At 47.0% G+C, this 14,154-nt stretch overlaps 1 protein-coding gene across 1 annotated transcript in view; it reads right to left on the bottom strand.

The window, feature by feature from the left end:
* Positions 1-4,104: 4,104 nt before the first annotated feature.
* Positions 4,105-14,154, bottom strand: part of LOC115113446 (protein kinase C-binding protein NELL1) — a 481,860-nt gene continuing 471,810 nt past the window's right edge. Inside the window, exons 18-20 of the mRNA XM_029641098.2 lie at positions 7,408-7,584; positions 5,044-5,268; positions 4,105-4,595 (exon numbers count right to left, since the gene is read on the bottom strand). Coding sequence (XP_029496958.1) covers positions 4,545-4,595; positions 5,044-5,268; positions 7,408-7,584 — 453 coding nt within the window. The 3' untranslated portion in view covers positions 4,105-4,544. The remainder of the gene's footprint in view (positions 4,596-5,043; positions 5,269-7,407; positions 7,585-14,154) is intronic.

Raw genomic sequence — 14,154 nt, 5'->3', positions numbered from 1 at the left:
CTCATGTGTCTTCTGTTTCCCTCCACAATGCCCATGTCACACAGGACTCATTAGAACAGATTGGACAGGACCAGGCAGTAAATCAGACTGGGGGAAAAATAACATTAACATGAATGTTTTCTACACAGAAGATCATACAAAATTATTGCCTGATGATCTTCTGAACTTTGTCGTGTGTCACGCCCTGGTCGAAGTATATTGTGTTTGTCTTTATTTATTTGGTCAGGCCGGGGTGTGACATGGTTTTTTTGTGGTGTGTTTTGTCTTGGGGTTTTGTTAGGTATTGGGTGTGTGGCTTAGTATCTAGCAAAGTCTATGGCTGTCTGGAGTGGTTCTCAATCAGAGGCAGGTGTGTATCGTTGTCTCTGATTGGGAACCATATTTAGGCAGCCATATTCTTTGAGTGTTTTGTGGGTGATTGTTCCTGTCTTTGTGTTTTCACCAGATAGGGCTGTTTCGGTTTTCACATTTCATTATTTTGTAGTTTCTTCATGTATAGTTTTTTCCTTCATTAAAATATCATGAATCATCATCACGCTGCATTTTGGTCCGACTCTCCTTCACCACAAGAGAACCGTTACAGAATCACCCACCACAACAGGACCAAGCGGCGTGGTAACAGGCAGGAGCAACAAAGAGAGGAATGGACATGGGAGGACAAATTGTTCGGAGAAGGACCCTGGGATCAGCCTGGAGAATATCGCCGCCCCAAAGAAGAACTGGAGGCGGGGAGAGCTGAGAGGCGCTGGTATGAGGAGAAGCAACAGCGGCAACAGGAGCAACCATATCTGGACTACACAACTTGGGAGGAGATAGACAGGTGGGCGGTCGAACCAGGGAGAGTCCCCGGGCCCGCCTGGGATTCGATGGAGCAGTGTGCAGAAGGTTACGAGAGAATGAGGTTGGCGAAGCAAGCACAGCGGCGCGGAAGGAAGCCCGAGAGTCAGCCCCAAAAATGTATTGGGGGGGGGCTCAGGGAGAGTGTGGCAGAGTCAGGAGTCAGACCTGAGCCAACTCTCCCTGTTTATCGTGAGGAACCAAGGAGGAGACCAGAGCCGGTGTTGGAGGTGAGCGAAGCAGAGACTGTGAAGGAGTTAATGGGGAAATTGGAGGAGAGTAATGAGGGAATTGCTGTGTTGGTGTTTTAAACATGGAATTCGCCCGACAGAGCGTGTCGGGGATTTGATGGCACCTGGGTCAGTGCTCCATACTCGTCCTGAGGTGCGTGTTAGTTGGCTGGTGAAGTTGGTGCCAGCCTCACGCACCAGGCCTCCTGTGCACATCCCTAGCCTTGCACGTCCTGTGCCAGCACTGCTCTCAAGATCTCCAGTACGCCTTCACGGTCTAGCCCATCCTATGCCACCTCCACACACCAGCCCTCCGGTGGCAGCTCCCCGCACCAGGCTTCCTGTGCGTGTCCTCGGCCCAGTACCACCAGTGCCAGCACCACGCATCAGGTCTACAGTGCGCCTCGCCTCTCCAGCGCTGCCGGAGCCTTTCTCCTCTCCTGCGCTGCCGGAGTCTCCCACCTATTCAGCGCTGCCCGAGCCTTCCTCCTCTCCTGCGCTGCCGGAGCCTCCCGCCTGTTCAGCGCTACCGGAGCCTCCCGCCTGTTCAGCGCTACCGGAGCCTTTCTGCTCTCCTGCGCTGCCGGAGTCTCCCGCCTGTTTAGCGCAGCCAGAGCCTTCCTCCTCTCCTGCGCTGCCGGAGTCTCCCGCCTCTACAGCACTGCTGGAGTCTCCTGCCTGTTCAGCGCAGCCAGAGCTGTCAGTCTGCATGGAGCAGCCAGAGATGTCAGTCTGCATGGAGCAGCCAGAGCTGTCAGTCTGCATGGAGCAGCCTGAGCTGTCAGTCTGCATGGAGCAGCCTGAGATGTCAGTCTGCATGGAGCAGCCAGAGCTGTCAGTCTGCATGGAGCAGCCAGAGCTGGGTCAGTGCTCAATACTGGATGGAGCAGCCAGATCCGTCAGTCTGCCAGGATCTGCCAGTCAACCAGACTCTTCCAGATCCGCCAGTCAGCCAGACTCTTCCAGATCCGCCAGTCAGCCAGACTCTTCCAGATCCGCCAGTCAGCCATGGAGCAGCCTGAGATGTCAGTCTGCATGGAGCAGCCAGAGATGTCAGTCTGCATGGAGCAGCCAGAGCTGTCAGTCTGCATGGAGCAGCCAGAGATGTCAGTCTGCATGGAGCAGCCAGAGATGTCAGTCTGCATGGAGCAGCCAGAGATGTCAGTCTGCATGGAGCAGCCAGAGCTGTCAGTCTGCATGGAGCAGCCAGAGATGTCAGTCTGCAAGGAGCTGTCAGTCTGCAAGGAGCCGCCAGAGCTGTCAGTCTACAGGGAGCAGCCAGAGCCGCCAGTCAGCATGGAGCAGCCAGATCCGTCAGTCTGCCAGGATCTGCCAGTCAGCCAGAATCTTCCAGATCCGCCAGTCAGCCAGACTCTTCCAGATCCGCCAGTCAGCCAGACTCTTCCAGATCCGCCAGTCAGCCAGACTCTTCCAGATCCGCCAGTCAGCCAGGATCTGCCAGAACCGCCAGCCAGCCAGGATCTGCCAGATCCAACTACCTGCCTGAGCTTCCTCTCAGTGCTGAGCTTCTTCTCAGTGCTGAGCTTCCCCTCAGTCCTGAGCTTCCCCTCAGTCCCGAGCTTCCCCTCAGTCCCGAGCTGCTTCAGTCCCGAGCTGCCCCTCAGTCCCGAGCTGCCCCTTAGTCCCGAGCTGCCCCTCAGTCCAGTGGGGTTCTGGGTGAGGACTACTAGGCCATGGTTGGCGGTGAGGGTGGACTATCCTAGGACGCGAGGAGGAGGGACTAAGACATTGATTGAGTGGAGTCCACGTCCCGCGCCGGAGCCGCCACCATGGACAGACGCCCACCCGGACCCTCCCTATTGTTTTGATGTGCGTCCGGGAGTCCGCACCTTAGGGGGGGGTTCTGTCACACCCTGGTCGAAGTATATTGTGTTTGTCTTTATTTATTTGGTCAGGCCGGGGTGTGACATGGGTTTATTGTGGTGTGTTTTGTCTTGGGGTTTTGTTAGGTATTGGGTGTGTGGCTTAGTGGGGGTATCTAGCAAAGTCTATGGCTGTCTGGAGTGGTTCTCAATCAGAGGCAGGTGTGTATCGTTGTCTCTGATTGGGAACCATATTTAGGCAGCCATATTCTTTGAGTGTTTTGTGGGTGATTGTTCCTGTCTTTGTGTTTGCACCAGATAGGGCTGTTTCGGTTTTCACATTTCATTATTTTGTAGTTTCTTCATGTATAGTTTTTTCCTTCATTAAAATATCATGAATCATCATCACGCTGCATTTTGGTCCGACTCTCCTTCACCACAAGAGAACCGTTACATCGTGGAATAATCAGAATTTGTTGGTAACTTAAGTAAGATGTTTTATATTCATCATATGTTTGTAAGTTACTTCTCATCAAGAATGTTATTTTTGTATAATACTGTGGCAGGGTTGCAGTTATCTGTTCTATGTCAAGACTAAGTTGCATGGGCCGCAGAGAGGGGAGAGGTCAAAGTGTCATCATGTGTAAACATATCTTTTGCTCCACAATGTCTGTGTGCCAGTCAGTGTGTCTCTGTGATCTTGTCCAGGATTGGTTGTATTTAGAATTGGTTGTATCTAAATGACAATTTGATATAAGCCTGTTGATATGGAGGGTTGGTTTATGGAGTTTGAGAGAGGAGACAAAGCTGAACAATGAATTATGCCGATGCTGTTGTATCCTGTGTATCTTTGCTATAAAGGATCCCATTTTGCCATTGTGTTGGGACTCTCAACTTTTCATTAGAGATACTGAACTGTTGAAAGTCTAAATGCTATTGCAATGTGGAGGGGGCACTCAGAGAATTCACTGAGAGACACTGAATTACCTGAGAGTCACAGGATTGTGATAGAGCTCATATAATTAAAGATGGACTTTGATAACTAACTCTGACTTGTGTGTGTGGTTTGCTCCCATGATTTGGTAAATAGAGGAAATTTCCACGACAACTTCCCAACACATATCAGATGCATTTCAGTCACTTCAAACCATACTTCCTTCACATTGAAATGCTTAGACTGTCAAAGCGACAATTAAAAAAACACTGTCCCTTTATTACATAACTTTCTTACATTGTGGGGTTGCAATTTATTTTTAATCAACATGGGGTTGTGAGCCAAAAAAGTTTGGGAACCCCTGGTATACCCACACGCAGGCACACAAACATATAGAACACACTGATAAGGGTGCAAGTAGGGGGTGAGTGAGGGAAAGGTTATATGTGGGTTGGTCTCCTCCTGTAGTTGTGTAGCAGACAGACACTCCATCTCTCAATTTGTCAGTGATATAGTGTTGCTTGAAGAACCAGTATGGACACACAGCTCTAGCCACTGCCCTAACCCAGGCAGAGTGTGTGCGTACATATGTGCGTGTTTGTGAGCATATGTGGTAAAAGGTCCAAACGTAGGGTCTTCAAACAGTATGGCCAGTCTAGGATCTGAAGAAAGGAGCTATTGGAGAGGAGGAGAAGAGTACGGCTACTGAAAGAAGAGTGTTTAGTTGTTCTGAAGACAATCCAGTTCCACCGAGCAGCACACACTTCCATTCTGACCACGGCAGCGAATAAAAAGGGGAATATGAAGAAAAAAAAGAGAAACGGGTAGTTAGTTCCATTCTTTTTCTGCATGTTTGCGTATGCTACCATGTGTGAGTGATGCAAGGTGAGGTCAGGGCCGGGATTCAACAAACGTTAAAAGGGCACTTACACTATAGAACCGACATGTGCAGCAGTTACCATTATCGGCTGTATAGTATGCTGCCCTATAATGTGCCTTGCATTGAATCCCGGCCTACGTTAGGGTTGCATACTTTGTTCTTGCAGGTGACACAGCTGTGTGTGTTAGTGTTCCTGTACATACTGCACTTGCAGGAGGTGCAGGAAAAGCTTGCCATTCACTGTGTGAGTGTGTGTGTACATATGTATGTGTTTTTGCGTGCTCCTGTGTGTGTATGTGTGTCTGTTTCAGGTAAGAGATGAGTTGTTATTGTTGTCACCTTGCATTTGCAGGTGGTGCAGGGTGACCCTGGCATGGGCCACGTGGCACTGCTGAGGCGGGTGATCCCAGCGGGGTCCTGGCAGGTCTGCATGATGTGGTAGGCAATATTGTCTGCCAGACAGGGGTCAGTGACGCAGTACGGGCAACATTCGCCCTCCGCCAAGGCAGAGTACTTGCACGCCAACACTGGACACGCCAGGGGCCAGCAGTCCACCTCTCCCTCCTAGACAGACAGACAGACAGACAGACAGACAGAGATTGGAGGAGAATGGAAGAAAAACAATGGACAATTGTTTGGAACAGTCCCGCTGGACCCTGAGATGACTAAGACCATATTGGACGGATAAAGCTAGAAGTACAGAGACAAGTGTCAAAGAAGCTCTCTGATGTGAATCACCTGATGACTGACATAGTGGGATCAGTACTATGGCTTTGATCACCGACATATACTTAAGCAATAAGGCCCAAGGGGGTGTGGTATATGTCCAATATACCATGACTAAGGGCAGTTCTTATGCACGACGCAACGCGGAGTGCCTGTATACAGCCCTTACCCATGGTATATTGGCCATATAGAACAAACTTATGAGTTGCCTTATTGCTATTATAAACTGGTTACCAATGTAATTAGAACAGAAAAAAATTAATGTCAGCCAATCAGCATTCAGGGCTCGAATCACCCAGTTTATAATATCAGTTTAAATATCACAGGCTCACACTGTAGATTCCCTGTCTCTCTTGTTGTGAGTCACTTGAAGGTTTGGCCATAGCCTACAGTAGTGATACCTGCGTCTAATGCCTTAGAATGTCTTTCTTCCTTTCTGATGACACTTCAAGGTTGGCTGGGCAAATTAGAGTGGTTGTCGGTGCCATGCTGATTCTGGGATCTGTGTTTTCACGGCAACATCGCTTAGCTAATTGCACAGCTGTCAGAGCCCGCTAATTATCAGGTCCACCAGAATAAGGTAATGCACATGCACACACACACACGCAAAGATCACAAACATTCACAAATGCAGGTGCACGCACGCACGCACACACACAAAGCCTAGGCCACCAAAAATATAATTGTATTTCATATCGAGATGGTAACATCTGCTTTTTCTTCGGTTATCAGGCTTCTTTACAGCCCGTCTCATTAGCATGCAAGGATCTGCTTTGTTTCCTGGTAGCCATAATAATTAGCTGGGTGGTGCTCATGAAAGACACGCAATCAAGATCAGAGGAGACAGGGTATATTAGCTGATATATAAAACGACGCACGTTTCGAGACTTGGAGCTTTACAGCTAAAGTGATTGCACAGATTTCTTGCCACTGCCTAAATGTTGAATATTTGGGGCATACAATCATCGCAGCTCTGCAGATTTTGTTGAGAGGATACAGAATCGATTGACCATTTGTTTTGGTATTGCCCTCCGGTAGCCCTGTTTCTGGTCTCAGGTTCAGGAATGACTGAAATAGCATAACATTAATCTAAAATTTGCCCCTAGAAATAGCATTATTGGGAGATCTGGAGAGACCTGGTCCGTCAATTACTAGCATTCTAATACTCTTAGTGAAAGTATTTATCTTCAACTCACAATCTGTGGATTCTATTCAAATCAAATATCTTATAAGTCACATGCGCCGAATACAACAGGTGTAGACCTTACAGTGAAATGCTTACTTATTCGATTAGATAGATAAATGGTATGTCAGAGCATAGTTGAAAGATATATGGTGTGTAGAAATCCGAACGGGGTGGCTAGCAGAGATTGGTGGGATGGGCTGAGGGAAGCTGAGGGTTTGGATGTGGAATTGGATACAAGTGGGAGTGGAGTTGTTGGGCTGGAATAGAATGACGGTCAAAGATAAAATTAAATTAAAATAAGTCAAAATAAAACAAAATGTAAGTTTGAATGACTGAGGGGCAGCGTTGTTACAGCTAATGCCTGTTTGCCTGAGGCTGATGCCGCGCAGGGGTTGGTGGCTGATAGTTTGCTGGTTTTTGACCTTGTGGAAGATCTGTCTCCGTATCCTTGAGAAGGGCGTTGACCCTGGTTGCTTCTGTGGGTCTTTCTGGATGGGAGTCTGTTAGATAATTTCATGTAATGTAAATGTTGAGCGTCTTCACTGCAAGTAGATTGTATGTTTTAATATGGGGAGAAAAAAAATCAGAGAAGACGGGTGCGTGTGTGAACAAGAGAGTGTTTGTGTACAACAAAGTTCACAAGAAGCATACAAATGTGTGTGTGTGTGCGCATGTCTGTGTGTCTGTATGTGAATTCAAGCATGTGTATATGGATGCAAATGCCTGTGTGTGTGTGTGTGTGTGTGTGTGTGTGTGTGTGTATGTGTGTGTGTGTGTGTGTGTGTAGATACCAGGCAGCGACACTGCTGGCAGCTGTAGATCCAGGAGTCTCTGCTGTTGTACAGTGTGTGTCCACTCTGGTGCAGACATTGGCTGGACTTTCTGGAGTCACACTCAGGACAGCAGAACAGGTCTGCCTCAGGGTCCACACAGTCACACTCTCTCCTCCTGCAGAAGATGTGCCCGTCCTGGGGACAAAGTAAATGCATAGGAATACAAAGGAATGTCAAGGCCATGGCCTGGGTCGGTCCAGCAGTCTATGCCGATGACTTTGGATCATGTACTATGTACGCTGTGAGAATGGGTTTGACCCCAAATTTAAAAAAAAATCTAAATAGTTCTATAAGCAAATAATCCTCATTCCCAGCAGGTCTGGAACTTTGAGGCCTTTCTTCCAAATGTCTAATGAACTACTATAATCAGGCCAGTTACATCCATCCACCCACAAAGTTTGTAAGACTGCAGTTATGTTGTACAAATCGTAATCTTGGCTGGTTTTGCTTGTAAATTATACAGTTTGATTACTGACATTTTAATATTTTTCTAGTGATTGCTTAAGTGCACATACAAACACAGACATGCACACACATTGGTATGCCTCCTACCCTAACTAACTGCCTACAGTCTTATTTAAACAGTTACACTCACTCTTCCTACAGAAGGTTATAACCATTATAGAGGAAAATACACTTCATTGAGCAAGGCCATTTCCAACAATGCTGATTACAATTTGTCATTGATGTTTTAAGAGTAGTGTTTTTAGGAGGTTATGGTTTTGTATTGGATATCTCATCAAGGCCATGGGCGCAACTCTTTCTACAGAGATCCCAGGCTCTTTATCAGTGAAAACGTTATGATTCATTTTACTGGCCACACTGAGCCCTTGCTAGCTTGGTAATGAGCACAACAACATTATATAATTTAAAAAGGCTTAAGAACAAATTCTTATTTACAATGACGGCCTACCACAGCCAAACCGAGGCGACACTGGGCCAATTGTGCACTATGGGACTCCCAATCAATACCTGACGTGTTACAGCCAGGATTTGAAACCAGGGAATGTACTGACACCTCTTGCACTGACTTGCAGTGCCCTAGACCTCTGCGCCACTCAGGAGCCCTCCTGAAAAGTCTGTGGCAAAATGTATAAATGTACTTTCATGATAAGTAGCCAATATTTTATCGGCATGTATTCACTATACTGTCTTACTACAGTAGCTAGTAACTCTCGTGGTGCTAATATCCAAGAGCTTTATTAGCGTTAGCCTTTTAATGTTATGGCTACGGATATGAGTAGCACCGCTAATTTTAACTATGGGTGGCTGACTAATGCCATGCAATATCATTCCCATTGTGTGCATTGTAACAATGTTTTGGAATAGCCTTGAAATTAGGCATTTTACAGCAATATGCTGCATTGTTTTATTGACCAAATAAATGCAGAGTTTGTAATGTTAAAAATGCATAGCTTTCAATAATGTAAACAACCTCCAATTCAATACAGAATAATACATTTTGGGGCAACCACCCTAAAAATCAGCCTTTCTAGGAGTTAAATAGTCCTAGTCTTTACCTGAGAAACCACTTAAGGTTGACTGGAATACCTCTGTGTGTAGCCCTATGGTTATATTGCATAATCGTTAAATTTAATGTAGTTTTATTCAGCTTGACATTATTCTCACTGCCTTAGACAATTCCAATAATATCTGAGATTTTTCCCGGCAGGGTTTCCAATGCAAGGTTTACATGCTCATGCCTAAAGCGATTGACAGCTAAGCTGCAAAAATGTTCACCTTGTTCCCAATGTGATTGATGTGAAATTGTAAACAATGGAAGGTACAAATATATACTTTGTGGTAGGTATATACTTAATACTAAAGCCTGGCAAGTGTCATGAAAAGTCTATAATTAGCATTAGCTTGCTATATGCTATAATTAGCATTAGTCTGATAAAATCTCACTAGTTCATGTTTACTTGATTAGTTACCCAGTGAGCAAAATCACCTTGGAAAGACATCTAAAATACATATTTTACAGATGTTGAAAACCCGAAACAGTCCTATCTGGTGCAGAGAACACAAAGACAGGAAACAACCACCAGCCGACTGGCGGCTCTGGCGGATCCTGGCCGACTGGCGGCTCTGGCGGATCCTGGCCGACTGGCGGCTCTGGCGGCTCCTGGCCGACTGGCGGCTCTGGCGGCTCCTTGCAGATTGGCGGCTCTGGCAGCTCTGGACAGGCGGGAGACTCTAGCAGCTCTGGACAGGCGGGAGACTCTAGCAGCTCTGGACAGGCGGGAGACTCTAGCAGCTCTGGACAGGCGGGAGACTCTAGCAGCTCTGGACAGGCGGGAGACTCTAGCAGCTCTGGACAGGCGGGAGACTCTAGCAGCTCTGGATAGGCGGGATACTCTGGCAGCTCTGGACGGGCAGGAGACTAGCAGCTCTGGACGGGCGGGAGACTAGCAGCTCTGGACGGGCGGGAGACTAGCAGCTCTGGACGGGCGGGAGACTCTAGCAGCTCTGGACAGGCGGGAGACTCTAGCAGCTCTGGACAGGCGGGAGACTCTAGCAGCTCTGGACAGGCGGGAGACTCTAGCAGCTCTGGACAGGCGGGAGACTCTAGCAGCTCTGGACAGGCGGGAGACTCTAGCAGCTCTGGACAGGCGGGAGACTCTAGCAGCTCTGGACAGGCGGGAGACTCTAGCAGCTCTGGACAGGCGGGAGACTCTAGCAGCTCTGGACAGGCGGGAGACTCTAGCAGCTCTGGACAGGCGGGAGACTCTGGCAGCTCTGGACAGGCGGGAGACTCTGGCAGCTCTGGACAGGCGGGAGACTCTGGCAGCTCTGGACAGGCGGGAGACTCTGGCAGCGCTGGAGAGGAGGAAGGCTCTGGCAGCGCTGGACAGGCAGGAGCACCTGTAGGGCTGAGATGGAGAGAAACCTGGTGCCGGGGGCTGTCACCGGAGGGCTGGTGTGTGGAGGTGTCACTAGATAGACCGGACAATGTAGGCGCACTGGAGCTCTTGAGCACCGAGCCTGCCCAACCTTACCTGGTTGAATGCTTCCGGTTGCCCTGACCAGTGCGGCGAGGTGTAATAGCCTTCACAGGGCTGTGCAGGCGAACCGGGACACCATGCGTAAGGCTGGTGCCATGTACGCCGGCCCAAGGAGACGCACTGGAGACCAGATGCGTAGACCCGGCTTCATGGCACCTGGCTCGATGCCCACTCTAGCCCGGCCGATGCGAGGAGCTTGTATGTACCGCACCGGGCTATGCACCCGCACTGGGGACACCGTACGCTCCACAGCATAACACGGTGCCTGCCCGGTCTCTCTCGCCCTATGTTAAGCACAGGAAGTTGGCGCAGGTCTCCTACCTGGCTTCGCCACACTTCCTGTGTGTCCCCCCCAAGACATTTTTGGGCTGACTCTCGGGCTTCCATCCGTTCCGCCGTGCTGCCTCCTCATACCAGCTCCTCTCCACCTTCGCTGCCTCCAGCTCTCCTTTGGGGCGGCGATATTCTCCTGGCTGTGCCCAGGGTCTTTTCCCGTCTATGATCTCCTCCCAAGTCCATGTCTCTAAATAGTGCTGCCTCTCCTGCTGCTGCTGCTGCTGCTGCTGCTGCCTCTCCTGCTGCTGCCTGTTACCACGCCGCTTGGTCCTTGGTAGGTGGGTGGTTCTGTAAGGGTTTTCCTCCTCCTCTTCATCTGAGGAGGAGTGGCGAGAAGGATCGGAGGACCAAAATGCAGCGTGGTTTTTAATATGAGAAACTAAACATGAACACAATTACAAAACAACAAATGTGGCAAAACCCGAAACAGTCCTACCTGGTGCAGAGAACACAAAGACAGGAAACAACCACCCACAAACTCTGACACAAAACAAGCTACCTAAATATGGTTCCCAATCAGAGACAATGACTAACACCTTCCTCTGATTGAGAACCATATCAGGCCATACATAGAAACGGACAAACTAGACACACAACATAGAATGCCCACCCAGCTCACGTCCTGACCAACACTAAAACAAGGAAAACACAAAAGAACTATGGTCAGAACGTGACAAAAACAGGTTCATTTTCGTTGTAAGTTGAAAATATATATATATATATTTGTTTTTCTCCCAAATTGTTATTCCAATTTAAATAAAATAGGGCTAACTGAAGATTGCTTTATACAATATTTATTATTTCTCCCAACTGTCACATGCACTTAAGTTTACTTTTTCAAAAGCTTTAGAACTGGTAGTAATCAAGTTTAAAGGTTTTGGACCAACAGAAAAAATGACAGTAACAGTTACAGAAGCATGTGATATGTGGTTGTTTATCTACCTTAGTTGAATGCACTGACTGTAAGTTGCTTGGGATAAGAGCGTCTGCATGAATGGCGAAACTATAAATGTAGAAGTCAACACTTGCAAATCACACTGGTTATTATTCTAATGAGTTGGTAAAGCTCTTAGTTCTGGTACGATCCTCATTCTTTCTTCTCTTAACACGTAGAATTTACCCAAAATTGGTCAGAATTCACCCAGAATTGAGCATCTGACCAATTAAACAAAACTTAACCTCTAGCGTCGAGCAATCCCGTATCCGGGAGCGTAATTATAGCCTCAAGCTCATTACCATAACGCAACGTTAACTATTCATGAAAATCGCAAATGAAATGAAAGAAATATATTCACTCACAAGCTTAGCCTTTTGTTAACAACACTGTCATCTCAGATTTTCAAAGTATGCTTTTCAACCATAGCTACACAAGCATTTGTGTAAGAGTATTGATAGCTAGCATGGCATTAAGCCTAGCATTCAGCAGGCAACATTTTCACAAAAACAAGAAAAGCATTCAAATAAAATACTTTACCTTTGAAGAACTTTGGATGTTTTCAATGAGGAGACTCTCAGTTAGATAGCGTTTGGCTAAGAAAAAAATCAGAAAATGCAGTCTCTACAACGCCGAACCTTTTACCAAATTAACTCCATAATATCGACAGAAACATGGCAAACGTGGTTTAGAATCAATCCTCAAGGTGTTTTTCACATATCTATTCGATGATAAATCATTCGTGGCAGCTGTGTCTCTCCTCGAAGAAAACGAAAAATACACGCAGCTGGAGATTACGCAATAATTGCAACGGAGGACACCAAGCGGCCACCTGGTAGATGTAGTCTCTTAAGGTCAATCTTCCAATGATTTGCCTACAAATACATCACAATGCTGTCGACACCTTGGGGAAACGACAGAAAGTCTAAGCTCATTCGTGACCCATACACAGCCATATAAGGAGACATTGGAACACAGCGCATTCAAAATCTGGGGCACTTCCTGTATGAAATGTAATCTTGGTTTCGCATGTAGCAGGCACTTCCTGTATGAAATTTAATCTTGGTTTCGCATGTAGCATTAGTTCTGTGGCACTCACAGACAATATCTTTGCAGTTTTGGAAACGTCAGTGTGTTTTCTTTCCAAAGCTGTCAATTATATGCATAGTCGAGCATCTTTTCGTGACAAAATATCTTGTTTAAAACGGGAACATTTTTTTATCCATAAATTAAAAGAGCGCCCCCTATATCCAAGAAGTTAAGTTCTGGTTTAACCGAGATTATGTATCAGCTATATAGAAATCTGGTGCCTGATGCCACAGTTGCATGTCACACACAAGTGAGATCTTTGTGCTGGAGACCATTTTCAGATCAGGTGTTGGAGCCTTATAAAGAAATCCAGACTGTGAGACCCACTACACAAATCAGGTGTTGAAGTCGTGCAGAGAGCTGGGCTTTGGCTACTAGATCTACTGCAGAGACACAGAACCTGACAAATGCTGCAGCACAGATACCTGAGGCTAAACAGAGACAGCAGCCGAGGTACATGGACCTCACTCACAGTCCTCCCTTCAACCCTCTCTTTTCCTCTCTTTGTTGCCTGTACTTTTTGTCTCAAGTTATATAATATAAATTATTATTATTATGTCAAACTTTGTACTCCTCCTCTCTCTCCATTCGCATCTTTCAGTGTTACGCCATCATCTTCTCCCTCTGTATTTCTCGGTGTCATACAACTTCTCCCCCCTCCCTCTATCTCGTGCTCAGTTGTAGCTCTATCTCACTGTCACTCCTACTCCTTGCTCTCTCCATAGCAGAAGGATGAATCCTTCAGTGACAATACTGCAGGTGTTTTTGATCTGAGCTGTGACATCCTCATCCACAATCAGATAGTACTTCTCAGGCCGGGATTCAATCCAAGGCTTGTTATGGAACTGCGCACTGGACAGCTGACAATTTGACTTTTTAAAAGGAATTCACACTTGAGCCGACAGGCGCAGCGTTTACCATGCGATCTCTGCAAACTCTGGAAATTGCCTTTAAATTGCGTATTAACGGCTGTCCAGTGTACTGCTATACAACGCACCTTGGAATGAATCCCGGCCTAAGTCTCAGGGTATGATACAGACGATTTTATGAGAAGACCGATTTTCGGGATGTCTCAGCATCTGACAAACGTCAATCTAGCTCTGTCACCTTTCAACAAAAACGTGGAAGTGCGGCAGATGTGGAGGATTGAGATGAACCCAATGCAAAAAAACATATCTCTGGCTTAAGCTGACAGATTTTTATGGGGATTTCGTATTATGCTAATTAGATTTCCTAGCGAGTGCAGACATCGATCTTAGCTAGTTAACGTTTGCTACCTAGGCTAATTGAGCAGTGCTAATTTTGCCACTCTTCTTTAGATTTAGTCTTATTCATTTGAAC

The sequence above is a fragment of the Oncorhynchus nerka genome, linkage group LG28 (assembly GCF_034236695.1).
Source record: "Oncorhynchus nerka isolate Pitt River linkage group LG28, Oner_Uvic_2.0, whole genome shotgun sequence".
Taxonomy (NCBI): Eukaryota; Metazoa; Chordata; class Actinopteri; order Salmoniformes; family Salmonidae; genus Oncorhynchus; species Oncorhynchus nerka.
Note: the sequence above shows the minus strand (reverse complement) of the source record. Positions and strands in the feature narration are given on the sequence as shown.